At 35.1% G+C, this 25208-nt stretch overlaps 1 protein-coding gene across 2 annotated transcripts in view; it reads right to left on the bottom strand.

Annotated features, from left to right (window-relative positions):
- ANGPT1 (angiopoietin 1) overlaps positions 1–25208 on the bottom strand; it is a 233513-nt gene that overhangs the window by 25503 nt on the left and 182802 nt on the right. For both annotated transcript variants that reach the window (XM_012786322.3, XM_012786323.3), the window contains exons 6-7: positions 17866–17967; positions 8673–8839 (exon numbers count right to left, since the gene is read on the bottom strand). In XM_012786322.3, coding sequence (XP_012641776.1) covers positions 8673–8839; positions 17866–17967 — 269 coding nt within the window. The remainder of the gene's footprint in view (positions 1–8672; positions 8840–17865; positions 17968–25208) is intronic.

Below are 25208 nucleotides of genomic sequence, written 5' to 3'. Positions count from 1 at the left end.
GCACAGGAGACAGTGGAGGTATACAGAAGGGGGAAGAGTATAGAACCCATCTTGGATGAAGAGCTCTACATGCTGAAGTAAGACTTAAAAGATAAAGAAAATCAAATCCAGCAAAGAGATGAAACTTGAAGGACAGGGGTTGAGTTCTGCAGGGTTTTATTTCACTCACAGTATCCTGCACATTGTCGTTCATATTTTATGAACAAAGTAATCAAAAATTCAGTGAAAAAATCGATGTGAGAAAGGCCATTTCAAAGAGGCTGCCCTCAGGGCCATCGCTGGTTACCTATCTTCTGCATGTTGCTGGTGGTCCGGCCTCTTTCGCTCTTGGCAGCATGACTGATTAATCATTAGCCCCTTATACACTGTAAGCTTAAGCAATACCTCAGCACCTGTAGTTTCCTAACCAGACATGCCGAGTCTCACTTCTGAGCCCTCATACATGCTATTCCCTCTTCTACCCCACAACTCTGAAACCATTCCCCAGATAATTCCAACTCGCTATTTTTATATCAAATTAGGCCACTTTTTGGAAGCCCTCCCAAATTTCTGAAATTGGTCATGGCTCTTTATTCATACTATACTTGTCTTTACTTATACACAGTGTTCACGGTATTGTGATTGATTACTGCCTGTCTGCTACCACCCACCCCTCGTATCCCCATCACACAGGTAGGCTCCCATCCTAGGACAGCACATAATAAACACATAAAAAAAATATTTCATTCATTGAAGATAGAGCTTTCATCTTTTTAACCTTAAACAGTAGTAAGGGGACCCAGAGCAGTGGATCCCAAGACATCTCCTTAGACTATTTCCTAGAGGCAGTGCTAGCTATTTCTAGCGACCTTTGCCAACCTGCAAGTTTCTAGGATAGTAGTTGCCTGAGTCCTAGCATTACTCATTCTGTGACAGGCATCCTCTGGGAACCTTTAGACCTAACAGCACTGGGGCATTTGTTTTTGTCGGCTTAAAAAAATCCAAGACTCCAGAGACTACATTAATCTGCATTAAAGTCAAGAGATTTTTCCTGACACTTAGAAGACCTAAAGAAGGTATAAAGCCACTCTGTAAGACTGTGCCTTTCCCATGCCTCTGAAGACCTAAGGAAGCCTTTTTTCCTCTTGAATATTTCATCTCAGTCAAGGAGTCTAAAATATAAATTTTGATGATTAAAATGATTCCTCTTCTGTATTCAGAAGTAACTACAATAAAAATCATAGTCTAAAGAAAAGCAATACACTTAAGTTGGAGAAATTATTTAAAAATACAACTACTTAAAATCTTGAGTTTGAAAACTTATGTTAGAAATTCAGGAGGGCAGAAACTGCCAGGAGATTCCCTATGTATTTTTTTCTACTTTACTCAGTTCAGAACTGCTATAAAATATAACTTTCCTCTTAGTATTTCAACACATCTGCTGCTGGTTCCAGCCAGGACCATGTAGCTCAGAGGATCAGAGAAATGAGAAACATTTCACTGAAAAAGTGAAACAAGTTTTGCAATACCTACAAAAATGCAGGGTTCCAGTTTACATGGGAGGCTTGAGAGAATTCTATCCACACACATTTGTTTTGTTTCTGTAATACATACATGACAGGGGAATACTTTAATGATTAAAAAAAAAAAAAATAGGTCATAGAACTGGAAAGAACTTCAGCCTTACCTTCTCATTTTACTTTTGAGGATCTGAGATTGAAAAAGTAAGGCAACTTGTCCAAGGTCATTCAGAAAACTAACTGCATATCCAAGTCTAGAGTGAAAAAAATGCATTCCCAATACAATGTTTTACACATTACATCAAACTACATCCCAGTGAAGATCTTGGCTAAAAATAAACCTTGTGCAAACAGACATTTATTGGCCAAATTATTTTCTAGTTGTTTTTTCCACAATTTTGGTCCAAAATTCTATGCATCTCTTCATGTTGAATCTTTTCCAGAACAAGGCTCATGATAGCCATAATTAATCAGTTCTAATCTGATGATGTCATTTATCCCTAATAATATGAAGACAATAAAATATGAATATGCACAAAGTGTGCATTATAAATATTATAGTAAGATTATTATTACAATATAAGATGTGCTTTGTAAATTTCATTTAGACTGAATACAAATTTTCTGTTGATTAAAAAAGAGGCTCATTATACCATCTATGGCAAAGGATTTACTAATTGAGTTAATACCATAAAAAGATAGCGCATAAATTAACTTTAAGGAACAAACTGCTCCCAAGATCTAAAAAAAATCACATGCAAAATCACTTTTCAATGAAATATGTTCACTAATTTTCTAAAATTAAGGCTGCAAATTTTTTATATAATTTTCTTTCTGTTTTCATACTTTAAAATAGTGCAACTAAATTCATTTTCAATTGGTAAATATTACTTTTTTAGTTATAATAACATAATACAATGGTTTTTAAACTGTGCTATACTAATGGTTGAGAGACTAGCAAGGAGAGACATTATACAATGTTCCCATAACCATTTCAAAATAAATCAGGTTTATGTGTTTTATACCTTATGATCCTTTGTAAGAATTTTCTTTGAAATAGTGCACTTCCCATTGCAAAAACCAAAAACAAAACCTTAGTAAATGAATTAAACTTAGCTCAACCAGTAATGGGAAAAACTGACCTTTTGTGCCTTTGGATGTGACAGAATAGGAAAGGCACAATATCATTTATACAGTGTTCTTGTAAAAAAGATTTAATTGAATCAGGAATAAATAATCAGATAAATCTGGAAAGAGACATTCTGAGACAAACTGATCCAGAGTCTTCAAAAACATTAACAGTGGATAAGTGGTAGACTGCTCTAGGTAAAAGGTGATAAAGAGACATGACCACCAATGCAATGAGTAAGCCTGGATTGGATCCTAAATCCAAATAAATAACTACCAAGCAGCAAAGGACATTTTTGAGAGATTTTGAAATGGGGATTTCAAGAGAGAATATAAGAATTTTTTATTGACTTAATAATAAATTTCTTGGCTGTGATAAAAAGTGAATTAAACAATCTAAATATCTTTCATGTTGCATGGCATTCAGGTTTACCAAATACAAGGTATGTTTGTATATTCCTTCTGATTAGAGGATATTATTCCTACTTAAAGATAAGAAAACCGAGGCATAAAAATGATAGGTGATTTTCCCAAAGTATAGCTAAATTGTGCTATTATCAATTTGGTTAATTTGGTAACTTCATTTCCTAGAATCTCTTCCCTTGTAAGGGTCCAAGTTAGAGTTAGCCAAAAGGAGGCTTTGCGTGAGATTTGGGAAGTGGAAGTGAAGCATGGCCTGACTCTCAAGACATCATGAGATATGGTGATGGTCAGAGGCCAAGGTGCCTGGCAATTTCCACATTGTCCATTCTCTCACTCAGCACCCAGCTTGGCTTCCTGACACTGGCAACAGCTCCAGCCCCACCACAAGATGCTTGACTGCACAACCACAGGTAAGTTACAGCAAGGCAATAGATTTCCATCAATCTCCCCTTTTGTACTCTCACTTTGGTGGTTACATGTGCTTGGTTTCTCAGATTTTCATAAACCCTGGCTTGTCCATCATGCCAGGCTTCACTCATGTGTTTTAACCTTATTTCCAAAATACTTATCATGGCTCTGTTTCTCTGATGGATAAAGCATGCTGGTTTTACAGCTGGGAAGCCAGATTTCTTTACAGCCTCCACATCTCTGATTCCTATTCCAGAGCTCTTGCCAGTAGACCACAGCCATCTCCTCAACCCCACATTAATCTGTTATTTTTTCAAGTATTTGTTGTTGTGGTGGTGGTTGTGTATTCGTTTTTTAACTCTAGGTATTGGAACAAGCAAAGCTTTCATGAGAAGTAAAAGGTCACTGTAATCCCTAAACTGATCCCAAACTCTGAAGCATTTTTTAGAGAGATCAAGATTTAATTGTTCATCAAAGAATTGAAAAAAACTATAAAAATAGAAAAGAAGGCATACATAAAAATAGTCCTGTTCCAGAAAATAATTTTTGAGTTGCAAGGAGCTTTACAAATACTTTCGTTTATAAGAACAGAAAATTGACAACCAGAGGGATGAGATAATGTGTCCAAAGGCATTCAAATTATTAAAGAGAGAAATGGGGTGAAAAGAAACACATACTATATATTAGAATATGTTTTTTGAGTTTATTTAATTTCAGAAATTAACTGATGAATTTCCTTTCATTGAGGGATGGCCATACAGTGGGTAATTATATGACTGAAGTTCAAATTCTGACTCCTACTCATATTAGTGTCTGTGACCTTATGTGAAGTACTACGCCTCAGTTTTCTCATACGGAAACAAGTCAACTGGTGCACAGGATGTATACACCAAATATTAACTATCAATTCTTAGTTAATAACTTGGCTAAATTAGGTATATATCCTGAATTTTGCTAAAAATGATTTCTAGATTCTAAAAGCTTAGAATACACACCCACACACAATTTTAGTTAATGACCATTCTAATGTCTTAGAATGTGGATACTGGACAGTTATCCAGAGTGCTATGGATCAGTGAGAGCACAGAGCAAACTGGCCTGAGAATGAGGGTGATGTATTTCTCTGGGAAATGAGTGTAGGGAGGTTTAGAGGAGAGTGCTCTTGGGGTCTGTGGCAGAGTGAAGGAAGCAGGACAGAGCAGAGGGAGAAGTAGGGCTCATATGCAGTCACAGTGAAGACCTCAGCTTATCTCAAGTAGAATTCTGGACCTCAGACATCCCTTCAGAATTGTCCCAAGTTGGGGCAAGAGGGCCTTTATATTCTTATACTGACCAGTCTTTGGATGCACTCTGTCTGCATAAAGGATCAGTGACCTGGGTGATGTGACTCTCTTTATGCACAGGCAGTGCCTTGAGAGGACCTCAGCTGCAAGCTTGCAGTCAACATTTCCAAAAGGTGGAAGGAAAAATGCTTCGGTTCTGAAAGGGGGGCAGTGGGGTTGCACAGCCTAGCATCAACCATAGTAAGTATCAGGGAAGATTTCCTGGAATAAGAGAGAATCTTAAAGATTTAAGATATATCCATGTGACAAAGTTGGGTTTATGTGTACAGGGCAAATACACAGCCTAAACAATATCATGGAGGGTTTAGGGAAATTGCAAATAGTTACTGGAACATAATTGTAATGAGGAGAGTATTTGGTTGGGTACAGCTGAGGGGAGTGTACGGTAGCTGGATAGGTAGGCAGTGGCCAGGTCATGAAGAGTCTTAGTGGTAGACTTTAACCTGCAGATATTTGGACACTGTTGAAATATATGAAGGAGGGGAAGCCCAAGTCCACTTGTTTGTTAGAAAAATAACATCTCAACAACACTGTAGAAGATATATTTGAGAGTATCAAGACTAGAAACAGAATGGCTCTATAATAGTCTAGGTGTTAGATGACGAGGATTTAGATAATACTACCTCTCTAGAGAAAGCATTTAATAATTTCACATTGATTATGTGTTATTTCACATGATATGTTTATCATGACACTCATATTATTATTTTTCTTCTTTACATTCTCTTGGGTTCTATAGATTTTATTTTTTATCTGAGAAAATCACTTGGAGTTCCCTTAGCGGATAAAAGGAAAATATGTGTATTACATAAACATTTATAAGCTCTTCCATTCATTTACAGCACTTACTTTTAATCAACATGTGTCAAGAGCATGAGAAACGGATTTAAAAAAAATCAATTAGGTTTATACACTATAAATACAGCTATTACAATAATTTTCTAAATAAAATTTCTAAGATAAAATATTTTTAAGAAATAAAACAAATTCTAAATGTAACTTAAAAGAAGAAAAATAATAGAAACCATCATAATATAAAACAAAAAACCTAGCATGAATTCCATGGTTTTGATATTTAGTTGGAATTTAGTTGAATTTGAGCAAGTCAACTGACCAAAACCTGTTTCCTTATCTTTAAAATGTGTCTAATAATACCGACCTCAAAAAGTCATTACAAGGAGTGAATGATTAAAGTGTTAAAAATCATTTCATAATTATGGAATATTACACAAATCTTAATATTAACACTTTGCATAATTTGTCACAAAGAGGTATCCTAATTCAGAGAGAAGAGAAATGAATGGAGGAAAAGAACACCAAGGAAATGATGGAACCAGGTTTCTAACTTGACCACTCGTGGCCTTACTGGGCCTGGGCAGGGTACTGGGCGCGAGGGATGACACACATAGGAAGAAAAGTCACAAAGGGTTAGCTTCCCTTGCCTCTGTTCCACTTTCCTTTGAAACAAAAAATTACACCATTTTATAGTGTGTTTATTTTAACTAATCTTTCACTAGAGCAAGCATTACGTTTTAATGAGTTCTAATTTCCCATTTGATGCCAACGTGAATCTTACACTTAATTACATGAGAAGGTGATGATTACAATTCTTTCTGTTGGGTCTCAGCAGGAGGACAGGCCAGAACCACCAACTTTATTACAGCAGCACAACAGAACAGAAACCGCACCGAATGAGGTATGCGTCAAACATCCCATATTTACGTCTTTCTTCTTCTTTGGGCAAAACGTTGTATATTTCTGAACCTCAACTTTCTCTCCTCTAAAACCAGAAGTTTGGAATTAAATTTTTAAGTTCATTCTAGCTTTATAATTTTGATTCTTAAGGTTTATAATTCTTTCTCTCTCAAGAAAGAAAAATAGAGATTTAAGAGTGTATGCCTCAGCTTAGCTGGGAAGACTTATTTTTTTATCATAGATCCACCTCACATGCACACAGACACAGAATCACACAGATGATGAAGGAATATGCATCACAGACACACAATGAGGGCAGCAGGGCACTGGAAGAGGAGGTAAGTGCTCCTTGATCATGCAGATGCCAGAGTCACATTCATACCACACACCCTGAAGCCTACTGCAGATGACAACAGTCCTCCTAAACCTACCAAACACTCTGTCCCCTAACACTAACTCAAGCTTCACACACGTGCATACACACACACACACACACACACACACACACACACACACACACAGAGCCACCTATGGAGAATGGAGAGACAGTTTGGAAGAGAACCAAAGCAAATTCTTCAGGAGCCTAGAAAAAGACTAGACTAATTATTGGCTAGTCCTATTGTCAGGCTGTCTGACATTAGCCAAGTTTCGTACAGTTTCAAGTTTCAGGTCAAAACATTTACATAAGAGTACCCGTGATGTTGAACAGTGGTTTTTCTTGTTATAAAACTCTCAAAATATTGACCTCCTTGGAAACATTTCTTCTTACACCCCATTGCATTTTATAAATGTCTCTTCTTTGGTTTCTTGAGCTGTCATTAAGTACACTCCTGCTTCCCCCACCCCCCATGAGACTACCAACTCTTTAGATCTATTTCTCATCCTCCGTTGTGGTGACATCATTACTATTTGTTAAGAAAATGATTATTATGTCTCCAAGGAACCAATCCCATATGTAATCCATTAAAAGAAAATGAGTTGTGCCATGAAAAGATACAGATTCAAACCTCTAAAGAATGGTATATCTTGAAAAGAAATAAGCATCAGAAACAGGCAGACTATGAGGAGATAACCACACAGGTTGAAAAATAAAAAAAACACAAGGCTTTGGTTGCTATCATTGCAATTTACTCAAAGCAAAGTGCCAAACCTTTAATGCACACATCGTATTTCCCAGATAGATGTAGAGTAGTCACAATATTGTTAAAAGCCACTGCAACTCTAATTTACTGATTAGAAAGCTGGCATAGGTAATGAAGAACAGGCTGTGTATCAATGACTGCATTAATGATTAGTGATATAAAAGTAACTAAACTATCTTCTGTGTTCTTAAGAAACGCCAGCCAGTTTTTTAGTGCCCTAGTTAGTAACCAAACTTGACTGTGAGGTCTGTAAGACTAGATACTTCATCACTAACCGCTAGGTCTCCAGTGCCTAGTAGAATTCCTGGAACATAGAAGTAACATATTAAGTGTCTGTGGAATGAATGTACCACATCACATTATTTCCTTGCCATATTTTTAGCTGTTTTTTTTTTTTAGTGTAGAAGCTGTTCATCAAAAAATAATCAGAAACATTTACAAGTGTATAGTTTGTCTATTTTTATGTCTGCAATGATGTATTATTTATATTGATGTCATATTTGAATTTATTTTGCTCTTTAGATTACCAAAGAAGCTTCTAAATTATGCCTCACCTTCTCTTTTATATAACTTATTCAAAAATATACAATTTTACTCTTACCATCTTCAAGATAATTTGGAAAAATAATAATTTAAGACAGGTAAATAAAGGAAGTAGAACTAGAATTTTTTTTCTAAAAGGGAGAGATTATTGATTTTAAGCCACTGAGTTGGAGTCATTTCTGTTATCAGCTTTATATGTATGAATTCACTGCACCTTCATAACAGTAACACAACAATTAACTTTATGCTTGATTTAATTCACCATTTTCTAAAATTTGTGCCAACATCAAATATAGTCTATGAAAACAAAATTTAAAGCTATGAAGAAGTCTTTACAGGTTCTTTTGTATCTCTTTGTCACAGGCCTACGCAAACAACCCAATTCTCATTTTGAAGGATGACTTTCACTATTTCTTTCTTCATACTTTTCCACTAAATCTATTAAGTGGCTAGGTCAAGGGTAGTCGAGCACTACATTGAAGCATGATTACCTGTAGTTTTGCTTCTCGTTTCCTATGTGGAATCTGTCGTATTGTGAGTAGGCTCGGTTTCCTTCCCAGTCCATTAACTCGATTCTTAGCGTGTACTGCCTCTGACTGGTTATGGCAAAAATAAACTCATTCCCCAGCCAATATTCACCAGAGGGATTTCCAAAACCCTGGGAAAAAAGACAGAGATGCAGTTGTTACTTTAGAAAGACTCTATTAATGTTGAGCATCATTTTCTAAATCATAACAAAGTTATTTTAAAGATATTTCTTTCACATTTTCATATGCTTTTTTCCAATTACTGACTTGTTTTGATAATTTTCTGCTATGTTTCTTTCCATTGAGGCTTCTAGTTCTTTTTTTTTTTTTTTTTTTTTTGAGACAGAGTCTCGCTTTGTTGCCCAGGCTAGAGTGAGTGCCATGGCGTCAGCCTAGCTCACAGCAACCTCAAACTCCTGGGCTCGAGTGATCCTTCTGCCTCAGCCTCCCGGGTAGCTGGGACTACAGGCATGCGCCACCATGCCCGGCTAATTTTTTTTTTATATATATATCAGTTGGCCAATTAATTTCTTTCTATTTTTATAGTAGAGACGGGGTCTCGCTCTTGCTCAGGCTGGTTTTGAACTCCTGACCTTGAGCAATCCGCCCGCCTCGGCCTCCCAAGGCTTCTAGTTCTTATTACAGTAAAACCTCTGTCATTCAAATCTGTCTGGATAAGACATTTTGGATTAGACGAGTCTGGTTAATAGGAATAACCAGAAAACACTTCTCAATTCAATGTTTGCTTTTGAAAATGTTTCTAAAATACTACTTGATGGAGTATCTTGAGCATAATTTAAACATTTTTCAATGAATACTTTCGGGGTGGTATTAGAGAACTTATTTAAAAATATAATTATTGCTTTTGTTATTATTATTCAGGAGTCCAATTATGCTCCTATAATAAATTTATAGATTACTAGACCCTTGACTTTTGGAGCTTCATTTTTAAATATTGATAATTAAACCTGTAAACCCATGACTATGACTGTTTATACTGCTTTGCTGGCACGGACTGGGATGTTGAGGCAGATGGCCTACTTGCAAGAGCTCTTGAGTCAAGCTGGCTGACTGCTCCCTATCTGTAGTCAATATCGCTCTATTGTTCTCTTCGGGGAAGTCAAGTTTGTTAAGTCTGCAAAACAGTTTCTTTGTGGGGCTGAAAAAAACGCCCCTCCCCTCAAAAGGCAACCCTTAATGTTGGAGATGTTAGCAATAGGAAAATAAAGAACCCTACAAAATGGCTGGCATTCTAGATGTTGGGTATTCACAAATGCCTCAGAAAGTACTTGTTGGTAAGACTTGAAGTTCAGTGTAAGTCTTGATGTTTGCCTTACTGACCGTATTGTGACCTCCCTGATGACAGAAGCTGCTAGAAGCTGTGTTGTATTTAAGAATTAAAAATTAGTAGAGAACTGGTATACACTGGGAACTCCGTCAGTGTTCATTTAAGTTCAAAGAAAAAGGAAGAAAGGAGAGAATGGAGGGAGGAAGTTGGTACACAGGGAGGAAGGAAGGGGAACAAAATATTATAGCACATTGCAATTACATTTAGAGAAGTAACCCTTAAAACACAATCTTGTAGACATTATGGCCTTGTCTCAGGGAAATGTTTTTTAAAGTCTCCAATTGGATCACAATCACCTGTGCACCACTGCTTCTGCCAAGTGAGTTACTTACCAAAGGCCAGTCATATTTTGACCAAACCCATTTATGCCAGTTCGATTATTGTAATAATATCTATAATATTTTATGTAAATAAGTTAAATATTAGTGCGAAGGAGAATGTTTGTTTTATAAAACCTAATTTAAATATCTAGGTTTGCTTAATAAAAGCAAATCACTAAAAAATATTTTTGAATTAGATATTGTTGAAACTCTAAAAGACTGGGAAAAATAAAATTTTAAAGAATTTTTAACTTAAATTTTTAACTTAAAAGAAACTGAAACTAGAGATCACATGCATTCTATTATGGGCAAGTTTTATGAAAGAACACTGACCTATAATTCCAGGCTTTGGCTCTATGTTAAAAAATGCATAAATGAATGTATATTTTTTAGATTTAAAGTTAAAATGAAATGCATTAATATATGTATGTACACTTTTAAAGCTATTCCCCAATTTAATTTAGATTTTTGCTTAACTGGGTCAAGAAAGCAATGGGTATATACTCCTCTGAAGACCAAAAATATAGGACCCATTGAAGTTAGTACTCAATTGGCTCCTTGCTTCACTATTGCTAAGATGCTTGTAAAAGTTCCACAGGGGCAGGAAATATTAGAGCAATTTCGGATGTGCTAAGAATTTTACACATTTTTACGGCAGCTGGTGCGAAATACCAAGGAGAAGAGCAAAGCTAGCCTTCTCCAATGCATAAGCAAAACAGAAAGTTACAGGGGGCTGGAAGTCAAAGAATTAGCACTTTCTCAATTGCAGCAGCCCCTGGGAAGAAAAAGAAGACAACTGGAATTTTCCTTGCATTTCTTTTCAGCTCAGACATGTCAAAATCTTCCCTCTAGCCACTTGATGATTCTCTTTTCTCTGCAGTCATTGAAAAGGGATTCAACAATTATACTAAATGTGGATAAAGAGGCTGGGAATGATGAAGTGTTAAGTTTTGGGTCACATATTTCCATGCTGTTGAAAGCATTGTGTGGATAAAACTCTCCAGCTTCCCCAGGGAAAAGTGTAGTGATCTCGGGTGAGCCTCGGAAATGGACAAGCATGAGCCTCATTCCTGCAAGAGCCTCCATCGCTGTCTGTCTTGACATGCAGGCCTGTACATCCCCCTGAGTGGAGATAAATATCCCTTCCTCAACAGTTTGCCTTTTCTTCTTTCAGGAAGAAGCAACTAAAAAGAAAGCACTGAAAATGGCCATTAAAAACCCAAAGTCTACTTCAAGAAACTTCCCAAAAAACTGTCCAAACATGCCCTATTGTGGGAGCAAAATGTTTCACTACAATGAATCAAAACGACTGTTAGAGAGATAGCAAAGGGAGGAAACCTTCTAACAGTCAAGTGCAGCGATGCAGAAATAACTTTTTCATCATAAAGATGAAAAATACGTGAAAGAAGGGGAAATGGGTTCCCACATTAGTAAACTGTCTATTGAATAATTTATCAGGCATGACCACAGATCTGACGCATAGGAACAAAGGCTTGGCTTGGATTAAGTAACTTCTACCCCTTATCTCTGCTCCAAATTGAAGCCTTGATCTGCCACATATCTGCGGTGGGGCCTTCTACCTTACTTCTGAGCCTCAGTTTCCTTGTCTGAAAAACAGGGATTAAAAACATCATTTCCATATATCATGTTGTGAGAAAGAAATGAGATAATATACCTAAAGCACTTAATTGAATGCTGATATATGAAAAACACTTAAAATCTAGTTACTGTTATGGTTAAAAGATATATCACAATACATAGTAATTTTCTGTTCAGTTGCTTCTCTTCCATGAGACTATGAACTATTTGTGGGTAAGCAAGTTCCTTTCCAGTGTGTATGAGAAAGGAAACAAAAATAATCCAGGGTCTTGTTTTAGCCTGAAAATTAATAAAGGAATAGTGGAATAATTATTTAAAAGGCTCTCAGTTCCTCAGGACTAATGTATTATTGTAAGTTGAATGTTGGTTTATACAAATGAGTACTATCATTTTAATATAAGAAATTATTAAATAAGAAATTAGAACGAAATAATTTCAACTGGGGCCAAACTGTGGTAGGAATGAAAGCATAGACTACTTCTTTATTCTGACCTCTGCTTCCTAATGCTAAAGATCACCTGTCTCCTTCAAGTCTCCCTTGGTACTATTTGTTTTACTTCCTCTCTTTCCACATTTCACAAGTTTTAGGATCTATAAAAGAGGTGATTCTAAAGGTCTTATACCATAATAATAAATTAATAGTTATGATAGTTGCTTTCAAGCAAGAGTGTATATAAGAAACAACTGTGGAGCTTTTAAAAAATACAGGTGACTTAGTTCCCCCTGGAGATTCTGATTCAGTATATGTCTGGAGTGGGCTTAAAGATCTGTACATTTAAAAGGTTCCATAGGTAAGTCTTCTATGAAACAAAAGCAGAAAACCAACCATGTATGATGTGAAATGGCTAGTCCCAGTGAAAATTCAAAAGAATTATAATAAATCAAATCATTAATATCTGAGTAGTACTGAGAGAAAAGGTAGACTTAAGACCCCATCATCATACTGAGACCCATATGGGGATGACGGATTTGATTATGTATATGAAACCATCCTTAAAATATTCATATTCAGGCCTAAAATACAAATAGACAATGCTATCCCCAAAATATGTTTATACTTTCTGAACATAACAGTTTACCACCAATCTTTATTTTACCCTAAGTAGCCTATAACATCCATAAAAATAAAAATAAAAGCTTATACAAAATTCGGTGCTGATATTGAAAAAGCAGCAATGAATAAATTATAGTAATAAAAATAGAATTTCTTCTTTTTCATGAATAAAATCCAAGGATGCTATATCATATATTTTCATAAAAAATTATGTTTAGTGATGCCAATCATAATTGCATGAAACATTCTGATACTATAATTCAGATACATTGTCAATCAATTTTATTTCTTCTGTAGTTCTTTAAAAAAAGGATAAAAAGTACAGTGAAATTTAATCTAAATGAATTTTGACTTAAAATTGGCCTTAAAAGGTATGTCCTGCTCAAAAAATGCATTCAGAGAAAAGACCAACATTCATTAGTGTTTGCCAAAGCCTGCAGAAATGCTCGATTTTGGTTTGTTCTTTTCCAAGTTAATAAAATAATTGTCTTTGATATTCTTTGTTTTGTCTGATAATGCTCACAGGAAGTGTTGACTTTTTATAGATGAAGCAAAATTGAAACCAGACACAGTCCATGTATTTTTTATGGATTTCATCTTTTTTCATACAAATTATTAAAGAAAACAGATAAGAATGAACTGTGGCTTTCCAAAGGTGCTTTAATATACAGCTAAGCTGTACATCTCTTCCAACTATTGAGACAGCCCAAGAAACAGCAAAAAAATTTTTTATTTCAAAATTTTAAATTTCATATGCATTTTTTCTTTTTAATGTGAAGATGTTAAAATGCAGTTGAAAATGTGCTCTTAATTTCTCTTCAGAAACAACTCCCAGAAAATACGGTGCTTAGATTGAAATTTTTCATGTCAATAGGAAGCTCTGTTTATGGGGGTAATTCTTTGCAAAACAAAGCAAGTTTGTCTCCAGGGCATTAAATCATTGCCTACTACAATATAAAGTTAGGCCATTTAAGGGTACTATTTGCAACTCCTAGCTTCACTGGGCTTTATATGCAAAAGTACTGCTGATGAGTGTTATTGCTGGGGCCACTAAATGGCATCCTTTTGGCTTGAAGCAGTTAATATAGTTTCCTAAGTGCCTCATTAAAAAGCCCACTCCAGACTTGCTTCTCTCAGCAAACATCTTTACAAATCCATAAACTAGATTTTGTTGAATTTCCTAATAAGAAAGGTTAAGTGAAAACAAAGCTTAGGTAAAAGAATTTTGTGAGCTTAAAGCCAATGTTAAGAATCAAATGAACTGCAAATCTTCCATATTGAGAGGAGTTTAAAATTAATAATGTAATATATAATATATATTTGTAATTTCATGCATTGATAATTTTCATACATTTTTCTGGAAATGTGACGAAGCAAGAGGTAGCCCATAGACATTAACCAGTATGAAAGGCGGAAGAGAAGAAAGGCAGAAAGGAAGGAGAGATAAAACTTTATTTCCACACTCAGTGCCCAAGGAAGATGTTAGCATCCTGATGTATATGACAGTAGACTGATGAAGATTGAGGATGAAGTGGTGCATGCCAAGTTCTTGCTTTCCCAAAGGGTGTGCACCCTAAGCTGAAGAAGTGAACAGCCAATTCTTTAGATGCAGGGAATAGAATTAATTAGGTGTGATTGACAAGAATTGGCAGAAACAGTCTATATCCACTCCTGCTTGAGTCATGTTATTTTGTGTTTAGGGGAAAGAAAAGCTCTGAAGAAAACAACTGAAACATTTTCTATCATGTGTTTTGGTGTATGTTAACCACGTTGTAACATATGACGAATTTTTCCAATCAAAAAATATATATATATTCAGCTTCATTCTTGCTAGAATATTTCAGAATTTTGGAGCTTATCTCATTTTCTGATCATGCAGAATTGACACCCAGCTGATCAATTTTTCAAGTTTGGATAAAGCATAGTAGTCTTTCTTATTTAAAAAAGCAGAGGAGTAAACACCATAAAAAACTATGATTAAAGAATAATTTCAGTATTGTTCTAATAATGAAAATAAGTGATCAGAAATAGATATATTTGGTAAATACTTACAAGACATGAACCAATTCCATACTTAATAAGTCAGTATCTCTCATTTATTAAATAACATGCCTTACTTGCCAAGGCAGCAGATGTTTATAGCTAATAATTCACCACTTTGGAAAGTTACCAAAATGACAACTTAACATTCATTTTTCTGTTATCATTAATTTCAATAATAATGAATTTCAGATTTGGCTAAATCTCTATCTATAGTCTGATTCTCAGATGCCTTCTTCACATCTCATTTTAGTGGTAAAAATAATCTTGAATTAAGGTGCTTTGAAAAATAATACTTTTGGCAGAGATAAGTAAAATTTTTGCAGTCTTTGAAGTTTTAATCTTGGATAATAATAATAACAACAGCTCACTGAAAATTCAGTGTGCCAAAGTGCTTTACTTGTATTATTTCTAATCCTCACCATATCCCTGCAAGGCAGGTGAGGTATTATTATTGTTCTATTTTAACAAGTGAGAAAGCTAATGTATGGGTAAAGTGATTTGCCAAAAATCACTTCCCTTATAAATGGCAGAATGAAGACTCAAATTGTTAATATAAACATAATTCAGAGTCCTCTTTTAGAACTTAGATAATCTTTTTCTCCCATATATGTTTTTAGAATCATATTGGTAGAAAGAGCCTTAGAATCTAAGCTAACATTCCAATTCTCCATAACAATCCTGCAAGATGATGATCTCCCTTCTACCTGGGTGTTTCCACTGAAGACGGTAAGGGCGTGCCACTTAATAGGTAGTCCATTTCATGTTAGAATTAACCATTAGAGAGTTTTGTTTAGACTTAGCCAAATTTTGCTTCTCTGGAATGTTCCTCCATTCATTATTGCACTTCCCTCCAAAGCAGTGATAAAATACAGTGTTAAAATTCAGGAAATCTGAGGTGGAGCTTGTGATTCTGTGTTTCTAATAAATACCTAGATGATGCTAATACTGCTGCTACCCTGGACCACACTTTGAGTAGCAGGCTCCAGGCCCACACACCTCCATCTAGCTAACTGAAATAGCTATCAGACATGCTGACAACAAATTCTTGTTTTCTCCGGTACTCACCTGCTACAGACATAATTTCCAGATTCTTCCCATCACACTTGTAACCTCTAGGATAAGTTCACTTGTTTGAAAACCTCCAGAATATTCTTGGTGTAATCAGACCATAGCAGACACCAGTGAGTTCTGCATTTTTTGTTACCCAAAAATTGCTATGAAGGTAGACTGAGTACTTTAGTATTTGTGTTTTAGTAGTCAAAAGCACACAATTAACTTATAGCCAAATAAATCTCTCTATCTTTCAAATACTAGGTATTTAAGCCAATCTGTCACCTTTCCTATATTCTCACAGTTAATTTTTTAATATTTTTGATCTAGGTGAAAGATTTTACAATTATCTTTGTGGAATTCTTTCTTGTTGCTTCAGCCTACCTTTCTGTCTTAAGTTTACAGTTTATTAAAGACATCAAGATTCCAACTTTCTGTAACTCCACATTTTTTTAACATGCTTTCAGAGTATTCAACTTAATATCTGTAGTAACAGACACAGTGACATCACTAGAGACCTCCATCCATTTATTAGAACTTTGGTTTACTGCTGTTTGACCAAATATGAACCTATTTATGGCTAAACTGTGATGTCGACCAATCACAGTTTTTACTCATTGTCCACAAAAATACCCAGACAGAACTTAGGCCAGTACAGCATTTCTATCACTTTTTTTCTTTACCTTCTGAGAAAGAAGTTTGTCAAAAAGTCAACACAAGAATTACCTAGAAGTTTTAGATGTAAAAGAATGAGAATTAATCCATAAATAAAGATTTTGGTCCATTAATGTGCCCAACATTCTGTCAGCAGATTTTAATAGTTAATATTGGAGACATTGATTATGTGCCTATTGGATTATGGATTATTTCAACCATCTACTATATTATCTTGGAAAAGTTTATCTCTCTAATTTCGGTTTCCTCTTAAAATGTGAATAAAATTAGCTACTAGGGTTGATATAAAAAATTAGGTAAGAATTTATGTATAGGGCTGACACATATTAAGCCGTGAAAAGGTTAGCGATGATGATGATGATGACGATGATGATGTCTGCTGTTATTTTGGAGACCCCAATGAACCATGCCTCACAGTTCATATTGTGTACTCCTCTTGCTTTGAATCTGGACTGGCCCTGTGATCAGCTATAACCAGTAGAATTCAGTGAAAGTAACACAGTGCCATTTTGGGGTCTAATAAGACATTAAAAGGCTTGAAAGCTAGTACTTTAGTGCTTGGGGGATGCCAACTGCAACAAAAGAAATCTGACAACCCCAGGTCACCATAGTGAGAGGAGCCCAGCCTAACCACATGGGCAGCTCACATGGAGGAGCTCCCGGTCAACAGCCAGCAACAATCTGCCAGCCATGTGAGTGAGGTCATTGCTTTTAGCCGCTCTGTTCCAAACCCGTAGCTCCGCACAACTCCCTTGCCCTGGCTCACCTACCCAGCCCAGGTCCGAGTTCTAGCTTCCCCCACCCCTATTCAACTAGGAATGAATCCAGACAAGAGTTCACCAAATAATTTCAGTAATGCATTTTTCTTTCTGATGCACACATGGAAACCATTTACTGAAAATGATTTATGAGTATTTTGTATCTAATGAAAATAATGCAACTCATGTATCATTTTATTTTAAAAGTAACTCAAAAACACCCCAAAATGCAAAGGTTGATTATATAGTATGAAGAAGATACCTCATGATGATAAAACATCAAAAACCACTGTAAATTCTTCCATCTTACCATTTTATATTCTTTCCAGCCTCTTTGGAAATCTAAACTTCCATCTTCACGATGCTGTATTACAGTCCAACCTCCCCCATTAAGATCCATATTGCAAAATACCTGACAAAGGGAAAATAAAGTCAAATATGTTTCAAAATAGAAATAAGGTGCAGAGGACTATAGATTAAAAATAAAAATTACTACATTGAAAAATGTTAATTTAGACATATTATTGGTTATTTCCTACTATGATTCATATTTTGAGTTGTTTCTGATTAAATTCTACCAATGGTGCATGAATTACTAACAAAAAATTTAATCACTTAGCTAAAAATTAAGTCTTAGTTTCAGACTATAAAATATTTTTAAAAATCTTTGTCTTAAATGGAAATAGGCACTTATGTATGTTCAGATTTTTAAAAATTCTACCAAAGATTTTAAAATTATATACCTATTTATAGCCAAAACATAAAATTCAGAATTTTTAAATCTGCAATTGATTCAAACAGCAATATGTTAATAAAAACAAAGTTTTCAAAAAAATAATTGTTAAAAAATCATGTATGTTTTACTATTACATATTTCATTGCCTATTAACTCCTATACACTTACATACTACAATAGTTATTTTTGGTAGTTCAATATTACATTAGAGGCAAAACTTGTAACTGAGCATATGGAGAATACATTATTTGCTTGAATTTTAGTCATGAACAATAACAGGAGAACATGATATACTGTATCCCTTCTGACTGTGACAAGTATTTCTTTCCCATGTGGAAAAGTTATCCAAATCTTTTAAAGACTTATGCTTATTTTAATTACTCTAAATACAATAGTATTTATTTAGAAATTGACTCATTTCCCCCAGAGTCAACCCAAGAAGAGAAACATATCTGTAATGGGATTACCTTTGGAGAGCAATAACTGTAATTGATGTAGCATGAATGTGGCAGCTTGATTATTCAAGGGCTGGGCTATGAGAACGCCAGTCCCTCAGCAATCGAATACTAAAGCATGTTGAAGGTGTGGATAGGATACAACAGCAGCAGGCAGGCTGTGTGGGCGCCCAGCTAAGCTCTGATTAAAGAAAAAACCTCAAGTGTTTTTCCTAAGGAATTGCATTTGGAACATAAATTGCTAAAGGATATGAAAGCAATGGCAAGAACTGTCACTCAATGGACAATTGTCTATGTACTTCCTTAGAATGAAAGGGACTGAAATATAGATGCCTATTTGTGGGTAGATGAAATAAGATAACTGCTGTTCCAAGGGCTCTCCCTCTAAGTTGACAACAGTCACCTATCTAGTATGTCTTCACAATCGCTAGGAATTACTCATCTACAAGATTAGACTTTTGAAATGTCCCTCCCTGTCCCAGTGTCCCCCTGCTACTAATCCTTTAACTCTACTGCACTTGCTCTTTGTCCTCAATAAAATCTCTAGCTAGTCCTTCATCTGCTTTAATTCTAATTCATTCATTCACTTATTTTTTCACTCGACAAGCATTCCTGGGCATCATTTCTATTTTACAACTGAGAATATTATGATAAATAAAATATGGATCATGTACTCAAAGTTTTAACAGTGACTGCTCTCATAGAATTAAGGAGATGGAGTTCATAAGTTTCAACTCAATGACCTGAAAAATCAAAGAGACAATGCTGTAAATGAGAAATTTAGGAAAGAGAATTAATGTGAGAGAAGAAAATGATTATGGTTTTAGATACCTAAAGTTTGAGGTAGCACAGACAACCAAAAAGGGGAGTTTATTGAGCAGTTAGAGATGATATACTACAGGCAGACCAAGGATAAAAATATAGATAAAAGAATAAGGGAATAAGACATGAATAGCCATTAACAATGATATGCTTGTTAAGTGCCAGATAATTTAAACACATTGCATACAATTTCTAACTTAATCTCACAATAATCCTATGTAGGAAGTAGCCATGATTATTATTTCTATTTTATGGATTTAAAAAACTGAGGTTTTGAGTAGTTCAGTAATTTAACCATGATTATACTAACCAATAAGTCCCAGATCTAGGATTTGAACTGTGCATTCAGGATTTGAACCCTGTCTTCCTAATTCAAGATTATTGAAAGTAATCTGCTTGAAAGGAGTAGTTGATAGCATGAAGACGTATGCATTATTGAACTCCAGCCAAGAAAAGACTCAACTAGCTCCTATCCCAGATGTGAATATGTGGGAGAATAGGCTTCCCCTAGGATGGGCTTTGGTGCAAAACCAATGGAGATAACAAACATCAGTAACCTTTTGATGGGAAGGGATTTCTTTTTATTTGCTGCTGTCCCTGGTACCAGAGCAGTGCCTAGCTTTTAGCAGGTATTAAATGAGTATTTGTTGAATAAATAGAGATGCAATAAGGAAAGGTAAATTAGGAAAACTTGATTGTAAATAGAAAATACAAAGTAAGGAAAGCTGGGGACTGATTTTGAGTTGGGGAGATGATCAATTTCATCAAATGTTTCAAAGAATTAAAGATAAATAATGATGAAGAAAAACATACACTAAATTTGAATGCAGGAACCATTAGTAACCTTGGTGACAGAGAATGCAGGATTCCTGTGAGAATAAAGTCAGATGGCACAGTTTAAAGAGGGCCTAAGTGGTGATTTAAGAGAACTGGCTCAGAGTAGAGCTTTACTGGTAAAATTTAAATCAGAACAAGGGCAAGTGAAAATACCAAGGAAACATTTTGCTAGGATTAGCTAATGTTAGTAGTTTCTCGATTAAATTTTACCCTGTCCTGACCACTTAATCCAGAATGATTTTGCCCAGATTTTTGTTTCATGATGGACACTGATTGCCTGACAGCATGCCAAATTATATTTGTAAAGCTATATATAATACATACTCAAAGGAAGGAATTACTACGTTTATATAGAATGTATAGAGGAAACTATGCTGTAAAGTGTTTTTTTGTTACTGTTACATATGTAGTTAAAATTCTATGCACTTAGTTATATATAAAATCACTTCCAATTTTTTTTGAAAAGACAATTTTCCTTTTAAACAGAGACATCCAGTGACTTGTAAATGTTAAGATGTGCTGAGAATGCTTCTTAGATAAAGGCACAGAGAAAAATCCAGAGCTCCATGGAGAGAGAGAAATTCTGCAGGCAGATTACAGAGTTGGAAACTGAGCTACAAAGAGGTTAAGGGATTGGATGTATGCTCCACAATTCTTATTAAGACTCAATGGCAGAATGATAACAGCTGCCATTTATGGAATATGTGCACAATAGAGCTGAATGACCCCATGGTTAGGGGCATAAATTTGAGTGCTACATTGCCTGGATTCAAATCCCACCTCTGCTCTCTCTACATAACTCCTAGATATTTTGTGAGGATTAAATGAGTCAATGTGTACAGAGTTTTTAGAATGGTGTGTGGCACACACTGTCATCACTCTCATATCTTAGATGTATTTTACTGATAAGATATTATGTGTTTCTATTATGTATTATATCCTATATGTATATAGTGTAATATTTAATGTATTATATTATAGTTATTATTATTTAACATTGCATATAATTTTATTTATTAATAATTTGATTTATTATAAATGATATGGAATATAGAAAACCAACATATGTAGAAGTTAAAAAAATTGTCCTTAGGATTACAATTGCTAACTTCTAGTTAATAATATTGGCATCACTGGTTTTTGAAAAGCATGCTACTTTTGTATATATATTATATTATATATACATATTTAAGAAGTTGGATTTATTCTAGCAAAAACAAAACAAAAAAAAAACTGTTATTTCTGGTCAGAAGAAAATTTATTTACTTAACAGATGAAGGAAGTTCAAGAACATAGATGGTAGGTTTCAGAAAGATCTGAAACATGAAAGGCTTAAAACATTCATTTGCCAATATTGTGTGGTCTGTGACATCTGGCAGTGTCCTTTCTGTGGACAAGGCCCCGCTACATTTATTATGCCTGTTGTACTTATTGATCATATGACTTGGGCTTAACTCTCTCCAAGAAAAGGCTGAACTGGCTTCTTTCCCAGGCAAGGTCAAAGCTTTTAGGCATTAAACACCTTTTAACATAATACGGAGGTTTAAACCCAAACAAAAAAGGGAAATTTGATTCACATAGTTTTTATGCTTTTATGTGCCATACAAGTTGGAATGATTATACTTGTGGATGTTAATTATTTTTCCATAACCTTAAATGAAAAAGGCTCAACCCATTTGTTATAGTTCTTTTCCAAGAATTAGGAGAATTATGAATTCAGAAATAAATTTAGAATATTTTATAACAAGCAAAGTTATGATTTAACGGTTCATCTTTTGGATGAAACTAAGCTGGATATAGGGCATTTGGTTTTGGAAACATGACATGAAAGGAAAAATACTGTTTCCTACTCCTATGCATTGAAGAGAATTCAGAGAGGAAAATAACCACAAACCATTAATAATATAAATGCAAAAACTACATATAAAAATGACCTAATTCTAATTTCCTTTCTGCTTGAAAAATTAAATAGTCCTAGAAAACCACCTTTGGCTTCTGCATTTGAAAAGATAACAGGTTTATAACTTTTGTAGACATTTCTTTTTTGGCATAGAACAATGTCAGTCAAAACAATCACTGTATAACAATTCTGTTATACTTTCAACTCTCTGACTAAAGGATGAATAACTTCTGTTAATAGTTTTTGAAACTTGTCTTAAATAGCCCTATTTTATTGACTGGTCCATATAATATATTTCTGACCATTCTGTGCTATTATTATATAGGTTGTCTTGAGTTTCTTACCCTTGCCAGAACTTCTGGAAGCATTACAATGAGAAAAGCTTTTGCTAAGCACATCCAAGGATGGCACCAAACTGTATATCTATAATGCACAGTCTACTTGGAAGGTGAAAGCCCTATATATGAATTTCTTAACACTCTTTAGAGGATTGGGAGAATACCAATGACATATCAAAATAGAAACTGAGATTATAGGATGGTGGGAATGAGATGGGTTATAATGAGAAGATGAATCAGTTCAGCTAATTTTCTAATAATAAATCCTTGCCTGTGTCACTCACATGTCACATGGGGTAATAGGTTCACATTAAAAAATTACAAATGGTGTTACTTCAATCACCACTAATAAAATAATGAGCCTGCTTAGCCCTCTGGTTAAGAGAGTTAAGTCTTAGAGCCAGATTCCTTTGTTTCAAAGTCAGTGTTCAATATTTACTAATACTCTGTTCTGGACAAGTTATTTTTCTAAAATAAGGGTAATGGGAAAACTCATAGGGAGATCTCATAAGGTTGCTGAAAAGAGTAAATGAGTGAGCAGATATATATATATGTGTGTGTAAACTGCTTATAAGAGGAAACATTTGAACTGGCAAACATTTGAACTATTGTATTACTCAGCTTCTAAATTACTTTGAGGAAATCCATGCCATTTCGTTCTTATTAATGCCACACTATGTGATTATAATAAGGGATTTAAAACAATTTGTTGCCTGCAAACAAGTGTATGTATGTTAGTCTGAAGTGTCTGTCTCCATTATAGAACAGTATTATTGCTTATGAGAGAATCTATAATTATACAGAGGAAAGACTAAAACAAGAGAATGAATGCCTAAGTCCAGAAGAAGGCCAAAGTCTCTCTTCCGCTCGGTTATCTCCCCTTCTCACCACGTTCTGCTACTATTCCATTAAAACTAAATCTAATGATAGTGCTGACTAGATGATGTGTTAAAAAGCCATGGGGCCATTTCTAAAGGGACAACATTTGCTTCTTACAGGTATATACTGATACTACTGCTAACCTACTCAGGCTATTATTTTTTCTTAGACCCAAATCTCAGAAGTTTAAACTAGCAGATATTTGACATTTGTGAATTTAATATTTTAGGTTTAATTTATTCCAGAACAATCCTAAATCTCCATAATGTGCAAAATCCATCATTTTGTGGAGGTGTAAGCTCACATCTTGTCATCCTGATGAAACCAACCCAGGAGCCAGCCACTGAGCTGGTGACTTGGAGCCTCTAATACTCTGTTTTATGTAAACATGAAGAACAAATGTATTCAACATTAGGAATTGAGATAGGATATTTTTCTCCAACTTAACAGGAGCAGTGGTTCTGCAAATAGCCTGTGCACTATTTACATGTGAAAATGTTTTGAATTACAGTGGAGTTGTGATTATATGTGAATAAAAGATCATGGATTGATCAAAACTTTATTTCTGCTGCCTGGCTCCTTCCACAAGTGCCAGATCATAGGTGCTGGTGATGAGTGAGAAAAATTCTAAAAGTGTGAATATTCCTAATCAGAAATTATTTGGAAATTATTTTATTTTATGTTCATGTATATCATATAGTATCATTAGGAGTCTAAAAGGAAGGTGAGTTAGTGTTTTTAGTTAACTTTATGTTTATAGTCAAGTTACAAGCTGTAGTACAAGTGGATTGTAATTTAGAGGTCTTTCAGGTCTTGGACAGTATGGTTGTAAATTACAGAGTGTATATTTTAGCTCCATCCCCTCCCCACCCCCCACCCACAGTACTGTTTCTCACACACTTTATATGCTATGTGTGTGTTATGTGTATGGTGTGTGTATGTGTGTGAATTGAATTTTGGCTTAAGTATGATTTTAGGATATTCAAAAGGCTCCTTCTTATAATGAGTAAGAGGGTAACTCTTCTCCTCACTACCAGACTCCAATTGTATCTTAACAGTTTTGTGGTTTTGTAAAAGTCATGGAGCACTTGATTCAATGAAATCTTGCACAGAAGCTCAAAATAAAAAACAGGTGAAACCAAAATTCTCTGATAGGTACCTGCCACCTCTCCTCCCTCCTGGGCTTACTCCACCCCCCCCCTTTCCCCAGTTGTAGAAAACAGTGATGGCCTTTTTCAAGAAAAAAATTTTGTCCCACGAAAGTAGAAAAAAGTAAACACTGAGCTAACTTAAACCATAGTCCTTATTGAAATCAGGAGAGAGAGAGAGAGAGAGAGAGAGAGGCAGGACAGTGATAGAAAGGGAAGTAGAATCTGATCAGACCTGGACAAGAATCTAGACTCCTTGTATTGCAGTTACAAGACATTTAGCAAAATGGTCTCCAAGATCCACTTCTCTTGCCTATTGGGGAGACTAACAATCAGGAAGCGAAAGTTAGACTTATTATACACTATACAGAAGTGTTGATATTATCATCAGCAGGTCATTCATTCATTCATTCCAGCATATATCTATTGAGGACCTGCTATGTGCCAGAAACTATGTTATGTCCCAGGAAATCAAAGATAAAAGGTGCAGTCCCTGCCTTTTAGAGCCCTGGTAGTGAGGAAGGTATACGCAGTTGCT

The sequence above is a fragment of the Microcebus murinus genome, chromosome 7 (assembly GCF_040939455.1).
Source record: "Microcebus murinus isolate Inina chromosome 7, M.murinus_Inina_mat1.0, whole genome shotgun sequence".
In the NCBI taxonomy this organism is placed as follows: Eukaryota; Metazoa; Chordata; class Mammalia; order Primates; family Cheirogaleidae; genus Microcebus; species Microcebus murinus.
Note: the sequence above shows the minus strand (reverse complement) of the source record. Positions and strands in the feature narration are given on the sequence as shown.